This window comes from Pararge aegeria, chromosome 14, assembly GCF_905163445.1.
Source record: "Pararge aegeria chromosome 14, ilParAegt1.1, whole genome shotgun sequence".
In the NCBI taxonomy this organism is placed as follows: Eukaryota; Metazoa; Arthropoda; class Insecta; order Lepidoptera; family Nymphalidae; genus Pararge; species Pararge aegeria.
The window spans coordinates 12,770,543-12,785,766 of record NC_053193.1 but is presented as its reverse complement, the minus strand read 5'-3'; the positions used below and the strand labels follow the sequence as shown (position 1 = coordinate 12,785,766).

General features: G+C 31.9%; 1 protein-coding gene across 1 annotated transcript in view; it reads right to left on the bottom strand.

Annotated features, from left to right (window-relative positions):
• Positions 1–8,855: 8,855 nt before the first annotated feature.
• The window catches only part of LOC120629316 (testis-expressed protein 2), a 32,953-nt gene continuing 26,584 nt past the window's right edge, over positions 8,856–15,224 (bottom strand). Inside the window, exons 17-21 of the mRNA XM_039898225.1 lie at positions 14,355–14,455; positions 13,673–13,794; positions 12,905–12,989; positions 11,585–11,724; positions 8,856–10,594 (exon numbers count right to left, since the gene is read on the bottom strand). Of these exons, the coding sequence (XP_039754159.1) occupies positions 10,405–10,594; positions 11,585–11,724; positions 12,905–12,989; positions 13,673–13,794; positions 14,355–14,455 (638 nt within the window). The 3' untranslated portion in view covers positions 8,856–10,404. The remainder of the gene's footprint in view (positions 10,595–11,584; positions 11,725–12,904; positions 12,990–13,672; positions 13,795–14,354; positions 14,456–15,224) is intronic.

The window sequence follows — 15,224 nt, the reverse complement described above, 5'->3', positions numbered from 1 at the left end:
ATTAGAAATATGAAAGAAATTTATAAAAATGATTATGTAAAATCATAAATTCTTCCATTTTATATAAAATATATAATAATTTTAGTATAAAATGTAAATATATAATATTATGACGTTATGAAAAATTATATTTATGCACGTTGTGTATTAGGCAATTGTGATTATTTGTAGATGCCATTTAATAGTTTAATTAGTAAACTAAGCAACTTTAGCGCAATTACACACAGCTAGTGATATTAAGTCATAATACAATATTTAAAAAAAAACATGCTATATTGGATCCAAGCGGCTCAGAATCGTGGAACTTGGAACTCCCTACAAAAGACCTATGTCCAGCAGTGGACGTCTATCGGTTGATGTGATGATGATGATGCTATATTGGCATTTTTGAAAAGTGAAATCTGTCAGTTTATAGTGATATCACTAGAGTAGAGTTTCTTAAGGGAATTTGTATGAAAATGAAGCGGGGATATTTTCAGTTGGTATAAAATAAATTGGTTACACATTATTCAAACTAAGGGATAAGTAAAACTAAAATTACTTTTGAAATCATGTTTTACCAAACTTCAAAAGGGGTATACATTTTCACAGACGACATGCCGCTGTTACAATATTTTAACGTTCGTATCCAGTAAGTCAAATAACTATATGTATATTGACTTTTATATATATAGACACACACACCTCTTCCACACCTCTTCCTTCTCTTTTTGTTTATTGAGTCTAATATTTTGTTAATTCAAAATTGAAGTGATCTACCTAGTTTCAAAGTTACGTCTATTACATTAAAAAGTACTAGATATTCCTACTAGTTACTGTACCTGGCTTACTGGCTAGAGTGTGTATTTGCGTTAACTGTAAATAGATCATAGAATATAAATGCTTGCAAAGACATATAGTTATAAATGCTTCACCAAGATGCAATATGGTACGGTTATAATATATTATATATATATATATATACTAGTAGTACTTTATAATATATTGTGTTTATTTTTTGGTAGGTTTACCTGCTGCAATAAAAATCAATACATAGCATATAAGTGAAATGTGGTCCACAGTGCCAAAATCTGTAAGATCTTTATATTTAGTTTTTATATTAAATAAAATGCCAAGGTTGATCTCAACTATGTACATATTAATGTTAACATACAGCAGTAATTTTAAAAAGCTAGATGTACGTTAAGATCAATGAGTAATATAACTAAATATGAATCCCATTTCTGATACAGAATTTTAGAATCTGTTAATATTACATGGGTTTATAATTTTCTTTGAAAAAATACAGTTTGTTATACTTATTAATATTTCGATAAGTGATATTTTTTGATGTCAGTAATATATTTTAAATATAAATACATTAATCTATATTTTAAACTATTCTCAGTTATTGTAAAAGTTCTTAGCAAAGTATACACTATACGGTGTTTAGCTAGGTAGTAATTTTGTATTAAATGTGCTTCCATCGAAGAATCTATTTAAAAACAAATATTTTCTATATCTACTTTTTATTCCTATTTAATGAAAGAAATCCTATGTAATTTATATAGAAAGATAAATATATTCTTGTATTTTATATATCTAAGTTAAAAATTTAAAAGATTATATTAATAGATCTATGTACAAAGTTTTTCGATGAATAGAACTATATAAGAATAAACAATGTATGAGAGATACATATAGAGCCAAATAATGAACTGTGTGGTTATTATATATCTCGGGATGGGTGATTAAGTAACTTCTATTTCTTTTGAGAATTTTAATGATATGGAAATTTTTTATCGCGTTTTATAGTGAATTCGTATGAGTTAAGTCAAGGGTTATAAACTGGTCGCAGCTAAAAATGTTTCAAAATATCGTCGGTGATTTGTAGAAAAGTTTGCACCTACGCGAAATTTTTCAAAATTTGAAGCGGTGTTAGCCCTGTAGGGAGAACTTCGCACTTTAGGTGAGATCGAATCCAAAAACGCATCTCTAACTTTTCTAAGTTATGTACGTTTTAAACAATTAAAATATCACTTGCTTTAACGTTGAAGGAAAACATCGTGAGGAAACCTGCTTACCTGAGAGTTCTCCAAAATGTTCTCAAAGGTGTGTGAAGTCCGCCAGCCTGCACTGGTCCTGCGTGGTGGACTACGGCCTTAACCCCTTCTCATTGTGGGACGAGACCCGTGCCCTGTAGTGGGCCGGTAATGGGTTGATATGATGACATATATGTTTTGACACATATATCTTTTACTATGCTTTGTTATTTTTTTCGATTTATTTCTTGAAAAATAAAAAAGTATTTTCTCTTACTATAATATAAAGTAAAACTATTTTATAATAAATCTTTTGACAGCAACAATTATAATAATACCAACAATTAAAGAGCGATTTGCAAAAGTTTTGCCTAGGTAGCAAAAAATCACCTTTTCTACAAATACCCGCAATATTGTCATCAAACATTTCGTAATAATGTTGTAGAACAAGTTCTTAAAGTAACATTAATTATACAAACGTTTCGCGCAGTTCATTATTGTCTCTAAATATTATACGATAGTTGTCGACATGTGATATAGATATACAACGAACGTTAAGTGCCTGTGCAAAATGTATATACGAGTATTAAAATGTGTATAATAAAATATTGTTTGATGTCAGGAGCTGTTGAATGAAATAAAATAGTTTAAAAATTAAATTTGTATCAATTCCTTTCTTTTCTTATATGGTATTAATTAATGGAACAAGCACATGGCGTACCAGATGGAAATGGCATGGCATGCACGGAACACATCCTGCAACGTGTCGCACTATATCTTACAATTGGGTAATTACACCGGCAACCATACAGTTCAGACTGTACATCACAACCTGTTGAAATCTCGCATACAGTATGCGCGCTTAAAATCTTATCTATAAACGACAACGAACTAAAATAGTTACTAAACGTTGGGTTAGCGTTTCATTCGTGGTTACTACAGTATATTGGAGTGATATAAGCCCGAAATTAATAAAATCGATCAAATCCAAAATCTTCAGATCGAAGATAAATAAATACGTAATTTTAATTATTTATGTATTTCATATAAATTGTGGATGCTATATGTTATATAGGTATTTATGTTATATATGTATTTACATTAATTATGGGTAATTTCATGTATGTTTATATTTTATTTGTATTTATATTTAATATATTTATACATATATATATATATATTATAGTTATATTTATATATTTGTATAATTTTAAATCTTATTTATTGCACCACCTGTTTTTTATGTTTTTTCCTTTTACGCCATTGGTTGCCTGGAAGAAATCGCTATGTAGCGATAAGGCCACCAAATTGTACTCTCTTGATATGTATTTATATCTCTGAAACTATTTTTTTTCTTTGGTGTACAATAAAAGTGCATTCATTTATTCATTCAAATACGCGCCCCTTTTTTGGTTCTCTGTTAACATTAATGGCACCACCAAGTTTATACTTCGATCTAAAGTTACTTCATAGACTACGCGCGCCATAAGTTAAGGAACGCTATTTTAGAATAAAACAAAACATTAAATATAGCAATTTATTTATTGACAAAATCACAACTGATACCACATAGAAAAACTACTCGGCACGGTTTAACTCTTAACTATATAATAATATATAATATCACATAAACACTTTATAATTTGATAAACTATATACATAGACAAATTTATGTAGCATATGTTTTATTTTTTGGTACAAAGTAAAAAGTTATGTTAAACTGTGATCACAGCTAAATTAAGAATTAAAAGTAAATAATGTGTCAATTTATATGGTTTTAATATTATAATAAAAAAATAAATGGTATTAGAATAAATGATACGTTATCTTAAATTAAAAACGGAGCCACCACATTAATATCACATTAATGGCGTTCGCACGTGGTTTAAAATAGATGTGTGACAATCTTATGACATAAAGTGTTGTTTAAAGTGGGTGACGAGTGCGTGACGAGTGTTCCGGGGTTATATAGATGTTGCGAATTAGAACGTGAACTAAGACGATGGTTAAAGAGAGCTTCATGAAATAATTGAATGAAAAACAAATACCCGTTACCAATTACGTTGCCTTAGGTAATCAATCAATCAACAAATAGGATGTATGACTCATAATGTTTATTAAAATAATTATAAAATAGACTCAAAATTATAAGCGAAAAACTAAATTAAAAACAGTCATTCAAGTACGGTGTTATAAGCGATTTTATATTGGTGATTAAATAAAGATTAGTGCTAATTAAATAAATATACTACGACAATACAAACACCGCCATCTAGCCCCAAAGTAAGCGTAGCTTGTGTTATGGGTACTAAGACGACTGATGAATACTTTTATGAATTATATACACAAATACCTAGAATGTACATATAAACACCCAGGCACTGACAAACATTCATTCTCATCACACAAACATTTTTCAGTTGTGGGAATCGAACCCACGGCCCTGGGCTCAGAAAGCAGGGTTGCCGCAAACTGCGCCAACCTACGCTTACTTTAGGGCTAGATGGCGGTGTGTGTATTGTCGTGGTTTTTTAATTTATTGTTTATGACGTTTTATAACAACAATTTGCAACAATGGGATGCAATAGCGTCGTAATTTTGGTATCCATTCACTATTTAGGTCATATTATAACAGATCCTTCTTCTTAATGCTTTCTTAGTCATTGTATTTGTACAAGACTCCCAAAAAAAAAAAATTTATCAAGGCTAGAAATAACGCTATCCTTTTTCATGAAGAACATAGTGTAAAGCAGAAATTACTTTTAAATTTACAACAGAATTGGCACCTAAACAATACACGACCGTAACGTACTGGTTCTATCTCTCAAAAGGAATTTCCGTTTCGCGAGAAAATAGACTTTAATGCGATCTTAACAAGTAGTTAATTTAGTTTTTTTTTCCATCAATTATGTCATTTATTCATAATAGTTAACATATTGAATAGTGGCAACATTCCTATCATAAAAAGTTTATCATTATGATAATGTTTAGCTAAGTGACAAAGATGGAAAAATTTGTGCCCAATTGGCGCACCTAAAAACCATACACCAAAAATTATTCTTGTATTAATTTCTCACGGTAGTATAAAATGCGTAACTCCCATATTTTCAGTCAATATACATTTATATTCCACGCAGCTATGCACCTACGTAGTATTAATAGAAAATGATAGTAAGTAATATATTTATAAAAAAAAAGTAAAAAAAAATACACTGTACATAAGCTTTATGATAGAAAGTTCGCAGCAAAGAACATAAGCTAAATTATACATTACAATGAAAAACAGAACCCAAGCAAAAATTTAATAGCTTTTTTAAAGTAAATCTTAAAATAAAGTAACATAATGTTGAGATGAAATATAAATAATAGAATGTTGAATATAATATATGAATTTTTGGAAACAGGTACACAAATTACATTGTTGTGATATGTAGAATATGTAATAAAGAATTAAAAATATAACGTGCATTTTAAATGCACTCTCAATTTTGGGTTACATAGATAAATATAATTATTTGAAAATAGAAAATCCTTAAATATTAATCCAAAAACTTCATAAGACCTTCACCGATATAAATTATGGAAATTAGCACGTAGGCTACGGGAATTTAGTTAAAATCGTAGACAGAGAAACTAAAACAAAAACTCGTGTTAAAACAAAGTAAAACTGTAGCGTCCTCAGAGACTTTCAAGTTTGCGTACTGTGTGCGACTTTTTCGAGGGGGGTGCGAGCAAGTTTTGTGATTTACCTCACCATGCACGGCTAGGCGACAAAAAGTTTATTTTCTCTCACAGTTTTATCCTCTCTCAGAATAATACTATAAGTGCCTTTTAGTGACGTGCGGCGGGATCATAATACAGTTCGTCACCCCTCCTCGACAAAGGGAATGTAACAGAGAACAACACGTCTACCCAGTGTGATGAATAAATAAATATACTACGACAATACACACATCGCCATCTAGCCCCAAAGTAAGCATAGCTTGTGTTATGGGTACTAAGATTGCTGATGGATATCTTTATGAATATAACACGTAAATAACGTAAATACTTATAATATACTGATAAACACCCAGACACTGAAAAACATTCATGTTCATCACACAAACATTTTCCAGTTGTGGGATTCGAAACCCACGGCCTTGGACTCAGAAAGCAGGGTCGCTGCCCACTGCGCCTGTCGGCCGTCAATATGGGCAAACCCTCCCGTTCGGAGGACTTTTACTGTTACTGATGTCAAATAATAAACGTGTAATATTAAACAGAGTAAACTTCTCCTTTTTATTGTTGTTATGCTTTGGCAGGTAAACAAGTAAATTTTATCCCTTGTCAGTCTATTTAACCGGGGGATAACTTCGTGTCTCCTGCTTACGCTAATCGTGCGTATTTCCTATTCAGACTGTTTATTAGTTTCTACGCCTACGAAGTTACTGTGTTTCAACCCAGTGTTCATATGTTTAAAAACATATCTGCGAAACTTGAATGAGCAAATACGTTCAGCCTTTTGTTTTAAATTATTTTTGACCATTTAAATATATCTTCCTTATCATGATTATGGAACAAAATAACGAGAAGCGAATTTGTGTTGTGCTATTTAAATGTAACCTTTTAGTGAGGCCACCTAAGGAAACAAGATTTGTGTTAATACTCTACATTTGTCACTGTAGTACATTATTTACTAAAGACAAACGCCTGATCTAAGGAGATTCCTACACATACATCAACCGTTCACCAATAGTTACCACCTAAAAGTTGCTGAAACGTTTTGTTCTGTAGACATTGCCTAAATCATTAGGCATTCGATTTAGGCGAGACCTAGGTTTTGTGAAAACGGGCATTAGTATAAGATTTATGCGTTCGCAATAGTTGACGTTTTCGAGTATCGAATCACTGCAATGACCGAATAAAATGGAACTTATCACCCTTGTGTTAAAGTCATTCATCCACACTTTTATAGGCAGCTCTCTCAGCAGAGCTGAGAAGGCTTAAATAGAATCAATCTCTCTATTAACAAGATTATTTTCCTAATAATTACAATAGTCTGAATGTGATTCAATCGATGATATAAGTAAGTATGTAGGTTTTTACTGAACTATGCACTTTTAGCTTGCCTGTGATTCATCTTCTTGACAGTTTGTTATCAATGGAGAAATCGAAATTGGTTTTATTATAGTTCACGTAACTCAAGTTTTCCGCTCTGCGCTGCATATTATAAGACATCAATAAGACCCTAAATATCTACACACACTGTCTGTTTGTTTGTTTACTTCAAAACTTGACGTTTCGATGCAGTTCTGCGAAGCAAAGACAATCTACTCCATATTGCAATTTTTCAGGTGTATTAGAAATTTATGCAGACCAGTTCTACGACCAGTTATTGGCCTGCGTTCTTGGTTGTAACTAAACTACTCAGATATCACTATTTGAGAGCGAGAAAAAACTAACGTCACGCGAACTATATCCAAAATTCAAACATACGAATTCAAAAAAATAACTCAATTCTAGAGCTGCTGCTAAAGATTTGGCAGTGAACGAATCAGATCAAGCTTTTAGTACGATAATAATTACAAAAGTTTACTCTTTAGAAATACATTCAACAGTTAAAAATAAAAATAAGTCTAAATATTAACAACATTTTCAAACTAGATTTATTGCCGTTCGGAAATCCAAGTTTATAAACATTTTTATTGGTATGTAATATACTATAGTTGTGTTTTGGAATTATTGTCAAAGTTTTTTTTTTATAATCTCTAGGAAGCTCTGACAATGGTTTTATGGTGAAAATATAATTTAGAAATTTCATGCCTTATATAATAATACAGAATTTTATTTATATTTAATCGGTTGACGAATATAAAAGGAGAGTTAATATTATATATTTTTTTAAAGAAAATAGTGTGTTTTAATTATGAATTTTGCATTAAAATACATATATGTTTTTTGTAGTCGAAGGTTTAATATACTTTAATAAATCTTAATATATTAAATAATTCTCTATGAACTAGAAAGCAAAATAATACTATGTGAAATAATAAAATTATAAGAGTTCTAACACACATTCCACTTTATATTTTATACAATTTATTAATTAAAAAATACAAAATTGGTTTAAACATTTTAAAAGAAATCATTTTTCGTAGACAGATTACCTAACTTATTTTTTTTTATATAATACAAATATTTACATTATCTTTTCCTTATATCAGATGAATTCTTTGAGCTTGACGGTGATTTTATGTAAATAGATTCTCTATTAAATTTTACCTTTAAACGTATATGTTTGTGTTTTTATTTGATATTTAATAAACACTCAAATACATAAGGAATTTTAACATACACTTGCATGAAAAATGCTATAATATTAATGAATATCAGTTTTAAACTTCAAATTAATTATTTCTCGCACTTGTGTAGTAATAAATGTTTAATTTAAAATACAAAGGGATTTTAAAATAGCCTACTATATACGTCTTGAGGTCATAACTCATCACCAGTGACAGGTAGTGCAATTTTGTGGAATTTTTGACGTTAATTTAATATGGATAAGCCATTCAATCCAACTAAGACGGAATTTATAGATTTGAAAATAAAAGGAAGCGAATGTAAGATAATTGAGCTTATAACTTAATTATTTATATTAATATAATCATAAAAGCAATGAATGATATACGTAAGTCTGCATTAGCCAAACTTGAAAAATTGCAAGAAGTTTTAATCTTGCTTGTAAATGATTGTCATTTAATTGATATGAACGTAACTGTTGACCGCGTCCTCATCTGCGTTTTTTTGGGTTTCTATGAACACCTTAAGAACACTTTATTTTCCCGAGGTGCATGCTGTGGCCATCTCCTGGATGCAAACTATTTTTATGCACGACGATAAGTTAAGCGGAAAAGCCATGCATAAGTAACAAATGCTATTTTTTAAATTACACGTGTATTACCAGCAGTTTTGCCGAGGAAAAATTATGTCATATCAAGCATGTTAGCTACATGTATGCCAAACTTCATCTAGATCGGTTCAACAGTTGCAAACATGGCTACAAAAACAACAAACAAACAAATTTGCGCATTTATAATATTAGTGTAGAAGTATGGATTTTAACTGGCACATGTCTTATGCATGTCAATATATGTAATGTTTGTCATTATTAATCACAATTTGCACTACCTATTCGAATTACTGCTCGTCGCTCAATATAACACCCAGCTTAGCAACGACATATTCATTTCAGAAGCAGCACAATTGCATAAACTTTTGGTTTATCTCGTTATCGTAAAATGTATCATATAGCTCTAGATTTAAAGCTAAAATTTCAACAAAGTTGTTTGCCGTTGCAAAGCCATGCGTTGTCATGAACTTAACTCATCCAATGTGTAGATATTGCTTGTAGGTAACAAAAGATCGATGGAATGTCCATCATTTTTCAACCATCTGTATACACCGGATTTATAGATAATACATGTTTTATACCGTAGCAATTCATATTAAGTTTAGTTTCTCTGACACATCTTAAAATGTAAATAATATTTTCATTACTTTTCATTTGAAAATATGTTTTGAAAATAAAATTCATACAACAAAAAAATCTATTGTATAATCACTACACGAAAAATTATCGAAAAAATTATTCACATTTTCTAGACAGGCAAAAAAGAATAAACTATTGCGGTCTTACTAATAAAAGTTATATTGGTGGTGAAGTTTTACAATGATTTCTCTCTTTTTCTCATCAGTAATTTGTCATTTGGATGATGGAGACAAAACATTGGATAACTATACAACCGCATTACAAAGTTTATTACTATTTAATTTTTTCAGTCGAAAATTTTTATAAGAATATAAGTAACTCTTAAACTAGTTGTAGTATCAAATAAATGCAACACTTCGCTGCTTCTAAAACCTATTTAATATAGTATGACTGAAAAAATTAGGAATCATAATATTGACAATTTACAAAAAAAAAAAAATACTCTCATTAATAAAGATCAACATTAACAAGCGCCGCAACCCGTCATTCAAATGTAGACTTTAAGTCGTTAACATTAGGTTAATTTATCATTGACACGTTATAAGGGAACTTGGTATAAAACCTTGCTTTTGCAAAGTGTATCGATAACACATGACTTAAAGTCGAATTTTAAATGACGAACTTTGCTCGGGCATTGCAGCGCAAGTCAGAGTAGGCCATAATCCTTAACTATGTAATATCAAAGATTAAAAATCATTAAAATCGTTCGTTGATCACATAAATACAGAATTTCTTTTAAAAATAACGAAACACACTGTTAAATCGTTTACATAAAACCCAGTTCAATGGTTCAAACGCGAATTTTGGCTGTTTGGTTAAAGGAATTATATTGGCAGAGTTTGATTACCTATTTTATTCAAAGTCAACGGGCGTAGGCGTTAAAACGTCGATAATTATGTCTTCCATGTTGGGTAAGACGAGAACCTTCTCGAACTCCTTAGTGAGTTTCTGTTCGATCCAGTTGGAGATGTGTGCAAACCTCAGCGCCCTAGCACCTACAGCGGGCCGTGCTTTGAGAACTAGCTGAGGGTTTGTTGAGAAGCTGAAAAAGAAAACTATTTATAAACACAAAAAAAAAAGATTCCCTGACCGATTTCAACTACGGCGGTCTTCAGAGAGATTTTCCAACTACGTGGAAGATATTGTAGTTTGTAGTGCATAAGCAAGTAGGGTATGCATAAAGTATCTATATATTATTTAAAAAAGAAAGTGTGTGGGTATGTTCCGTATAGGCTCCGAAACGGCTGGACCGATTTCAATTAAACTTTCAGGGAATCTCCGGATTGACCTGGCGAGTAATCCTGTAAAGTTTGGTGACGATCGGAGCACTCCTATTTTTGAACTGTCAAATACAACTTTTATTTACTATGATGATATTCTATTGTCGGGTGTACATGGGTGTAGATAATGATCTTCACCCGCTCGAGAAGAGAATGAATACGGAGAGAAATAAATGATTTAATATATTATGAGACTTAAATTAAAAATTTAATTATGTAAGTTTAATGTTTAAATAAAATAAAGCAAAATCTAAATAAATAATAAATAAATAAAGTTATGAAAATATAAGGGTAGGTTTCCTTAAGTTTTTTATTGCTCATAATCATGATTTTTTCATTTAATACTATCTGCTCGCTTAGTGCATACCTTGTATAAAGTTTTTTTTTTGTGTAAATCCATTACATATACTAACATACAAATAATCAACACTTTCCTCTTTATAATATGATTAAAGATTACTAGATATTTTGCCCAAGTGCTTTTTCCGCGTTTTTTACAAATCCTGAACAAACCGTATATTTTTCTGGTATCAAAAGAGACTGATAAATATATATACATAAATTTTGATAAATACTTATGATATACATATGAAACCCAGACACTGAAAAACATTTATGTTCACCACACAAACATTTTCCAGTTTTGGGAATAGAGCCCATGACCTTGGACTCAGAAAGCAGGGTCGCTGCCCACTGCGCCAATCGGCCATCTTAACGTCTATAGGACTATAATAATTTTGTAAGGATCTTACCCAATCCACAGTCGATCGTGCGGTGGGGGCGGCAAGTTAATTGCTAATCTTCCCTCCAATCCGTTCACTTCGAGCTGCAACTTTATATCCGTATTCGACAGACCTTCCATCGCACGTTTCACGTACTTATAGTCAGTCACCTGTGTGGAAAAGTGGAAAAATAACTTGTCTTTGAATTTAAATATATTTATAAATTACATACTGAGTTAGCGAGTAAGTTGCCTGGAATAAATCGCTATGAAGCGATAAGGCCACCAAATTGCATACAATGTTTTGTTATACTTTTCTTTTTCTTTCTATGTACTTTTTGTTCTGTGCAATAAAAGTACATTCATTCATTCATTCATTCGTAAGTTAGTTATAGACGATATCGAATATTACTAATAAAAGTTCTGATAAGTCTTCGCAGGCAACTTTTGTTTCATTCTACATTTGATCATAAGCGATAACGACTTAGACATATTAAGGATAAAAAAGCTTGGGTATGAATTGCTCTAACTTCATAGCTCATTATTAATTTGTCAGTGCGATGGTGATAACAAAAAGAAACCCGGCTAAGTTTGTTGTGGGCTCTTCTTAGACCAGGGCGCGTTTGAAATCATCCTCGCTTTAGATTTAAGTTAACGAATGTAGTTATCACAATCACCTAAAATTAATGTTTACGTCTTTAGGAAATGTTGACTTTGCAATGAATAATTGTTAAGTACAGTCAACACATCATTGTAAAGTCAACATCTCCTGAGGATGCTCCGGTTTCGGAGCGAAACGTGCGTAGAAGTAAATTGAGGAAATTATAAATTACTCAATAAAGATTCTCCTACTTTTCGCGGAGTATAGCAAATTAAGCTTAATTTTCATAATTTCAAAATTGTATTTATAAATTTTGACGTTAAATACTCCATATAAAAATTAAAGATTTACGTTTACGCGGTTGTGCCGTTCTTCCTATTAAATATTACCGGGCAAGGGTCTCTTCCCACAATGAGAAGGGGTTAATGCCGTAGTCCACCACGCTGGCCCAGTGTGGATTGGTGGACTCCACACACCTTTGAAAACATTATGGGGAACTCTGAGGCATGCAGTTCTTCACGATGTTTTCCTACACCGTTGAAGCAAGTGATATTTTAATTGCTCAAAAACGCACATAACTTAGAAAAGTTAGATGTGCGTGCTGGGATTCGAACTCGCTCCCCGGAAATGAAGTGGAAGTAATACCCACTGGGCTATCACCGCTTCCTCAGAAAGCTGGAAAGCTCATGACAATACCAGAGGCCTATTTAAATTTAACGTTTGTTTTAAGTTAGGTGACGTTATATTCACCTGTTGGAAATATTTGTTTGTGGCGATCTTGTCCACCATACGAAGGAATTTCTTCTTCGATGAACCGCCTTCGGGTGTTGCTACACTGAAATTATAATGAGAACAAAATATAACCAACTAACTTATGGCTTATGCTGACCGCACCGAAATTCCAATTGTTTAATTACAAACTAGTCTTTCACTTTTTTTTTTTAATAAACTATGCAGCGGTCTCGACATTACCGAACTAGATGGCGCCACAAAAATCCCGCATCGCGCTAGCAAAGTGTTTTTTTTTCTTTTTGTGGTGTAAGTACAAATAAAATAAATAAATAAACTAATGTAGGTGTCACTAATTACAATCACCTTCGAAAAAATCCGACACTGAAAGGCCAACTACCAAAGTTGGCGCGAATGCTGGGGCCAATGCTTATTTGCTTATCCACACGTTGGGTATTAAATGAATAAATAATAAATAAATAAATTTACTACGACAATACACACATCGCCATCTAGCCCCAAAGTTAGCGTAGCTTGGGTTATGGGTAAGATAACTGTTGAATAATTTTTATGAATAATATACATAAATACTTATAATATATAGATTAACACCCAGACACTGAAAAACATTCATGTTCATCACACAAATATTGTCCCGTTGTGGGAATCGAACCCACGGCCTTGGGCTCAGAAAGCAGGGTCGCTGCGCACTGCGCCGATCGGCCGTCAAAGCCGGCCGGCCGGCATTGGAGCCGGTTGGGCCCAACCATATGCTAGGCCAATACTTACGTAGGTTCTGTGACGGGCATATTCTCAGTGCTATCAACTGGCTGCACAGGTGGGCTTTCATCGTCGCTGCTCGACTCCGCAGAGTCTTCCGCATCAGAGTCAAAGATGGCAGGTTTTCTTTTCTGAAAATAATATTTAATATGGGTTATTAGTCACTCAGAAAAGTGTGTACATATCGAGCCATATCTACCTCGTTGGTCTAGAGTTTAGCATATTAAACTACGAATCCCGAGTCGAGTCAGAACATTTTTGGGTATTGAATTTTGCTAATTTTATTATTTTTATTAGTGTTTTTACCTACACTTTGAGGAATTATCAATTTTATAAATTTAAAATGCACATAAAAAACTTTGGAACCGACAGGATTTGAACTTGCGACTCTCTGGCAATCGCGGCCTTAGCGCTTTTTCCAATTAAGCTACGGCTCTCCTACCGTTGATGCCGAAATTAATATATGCCTTTTACATCTTGTATTTTTCTTTTTAACTATTTTTAGCACTATATAATAATTAAGGCTTCTCGTAACATTTTATTTTCGTAATTTAACAACAATATTAAAAAATATTTATAATGCAGAATATATAACATAAAATATGCAATCGTAGTAAATACCTAACCTACTAAACCTAAGAAGATTGCAAGAGGGAAAAATAAAATAAATTTATATCTTTGAACAACTTACTTTTAGATCCGGCGAAACGCACGATTTTCTTGTGTCCAACTGAATTTCACTTTCGATTATAGTTTCGTTCGTTTCCATCAACTGATCTTCCAGTGCGACATCTGGAAAAATGAAATTAGTATATTTTTAATACCGAAAATTTGTTTAATACCCTCTGAACAAGGCAAAGAAATACTACAGTGTTGTAATTTATTGTATTGTATCTATCTAGATTTGTATATTCATTTGGTATAAATAAATAATAAATCCATAGAGTTTTTGCTTCACACTAATCTCTGTAAGTACTAGTCTGATTTAAAAAGTCTAATTTTGAGCAAGGTTTTATATAGGCTATATAACTTTAACAATATTCACCCCTAATGGTGTTAAGTAGGGATGAAAGTTTGTATGAAAGTCCGACATTTTTGAATACACGGATGAAAATTTGTATTCAGTCTTAAGTGACAATGAGACAATGGGGCAACAAAAAGAACACCCAACCAATACCTAACTTAACCAATACGAGTTATACAAAAATATTAGGGTACGGTAAGGCCGTGCTTTTGTGCATGTGCGAAGTGCACACTACTGGATATTAATCTATATATATAAAAGGCAAAGGTGACTGACAGACTGATCTATCAACGTACAGATCATACCAATTGACGGATCGGGCTGAAATTTTGCACACAGATAGTTATTACAATGTAGGAATCTGCTAAGAAAGGATTTTTGAAAATTCCTACCCTTCGGTTAAATGGGGGATAAAAGTTTGTATAAAATCTCTTAATTATCCATTCATTTTTCAAGTTAATTCCATGAAACATTGATTTTAGGTTTTCGATTAAAAAGAAAGAAATACGTTTTCATATATTTCAAAAATTCCAACTC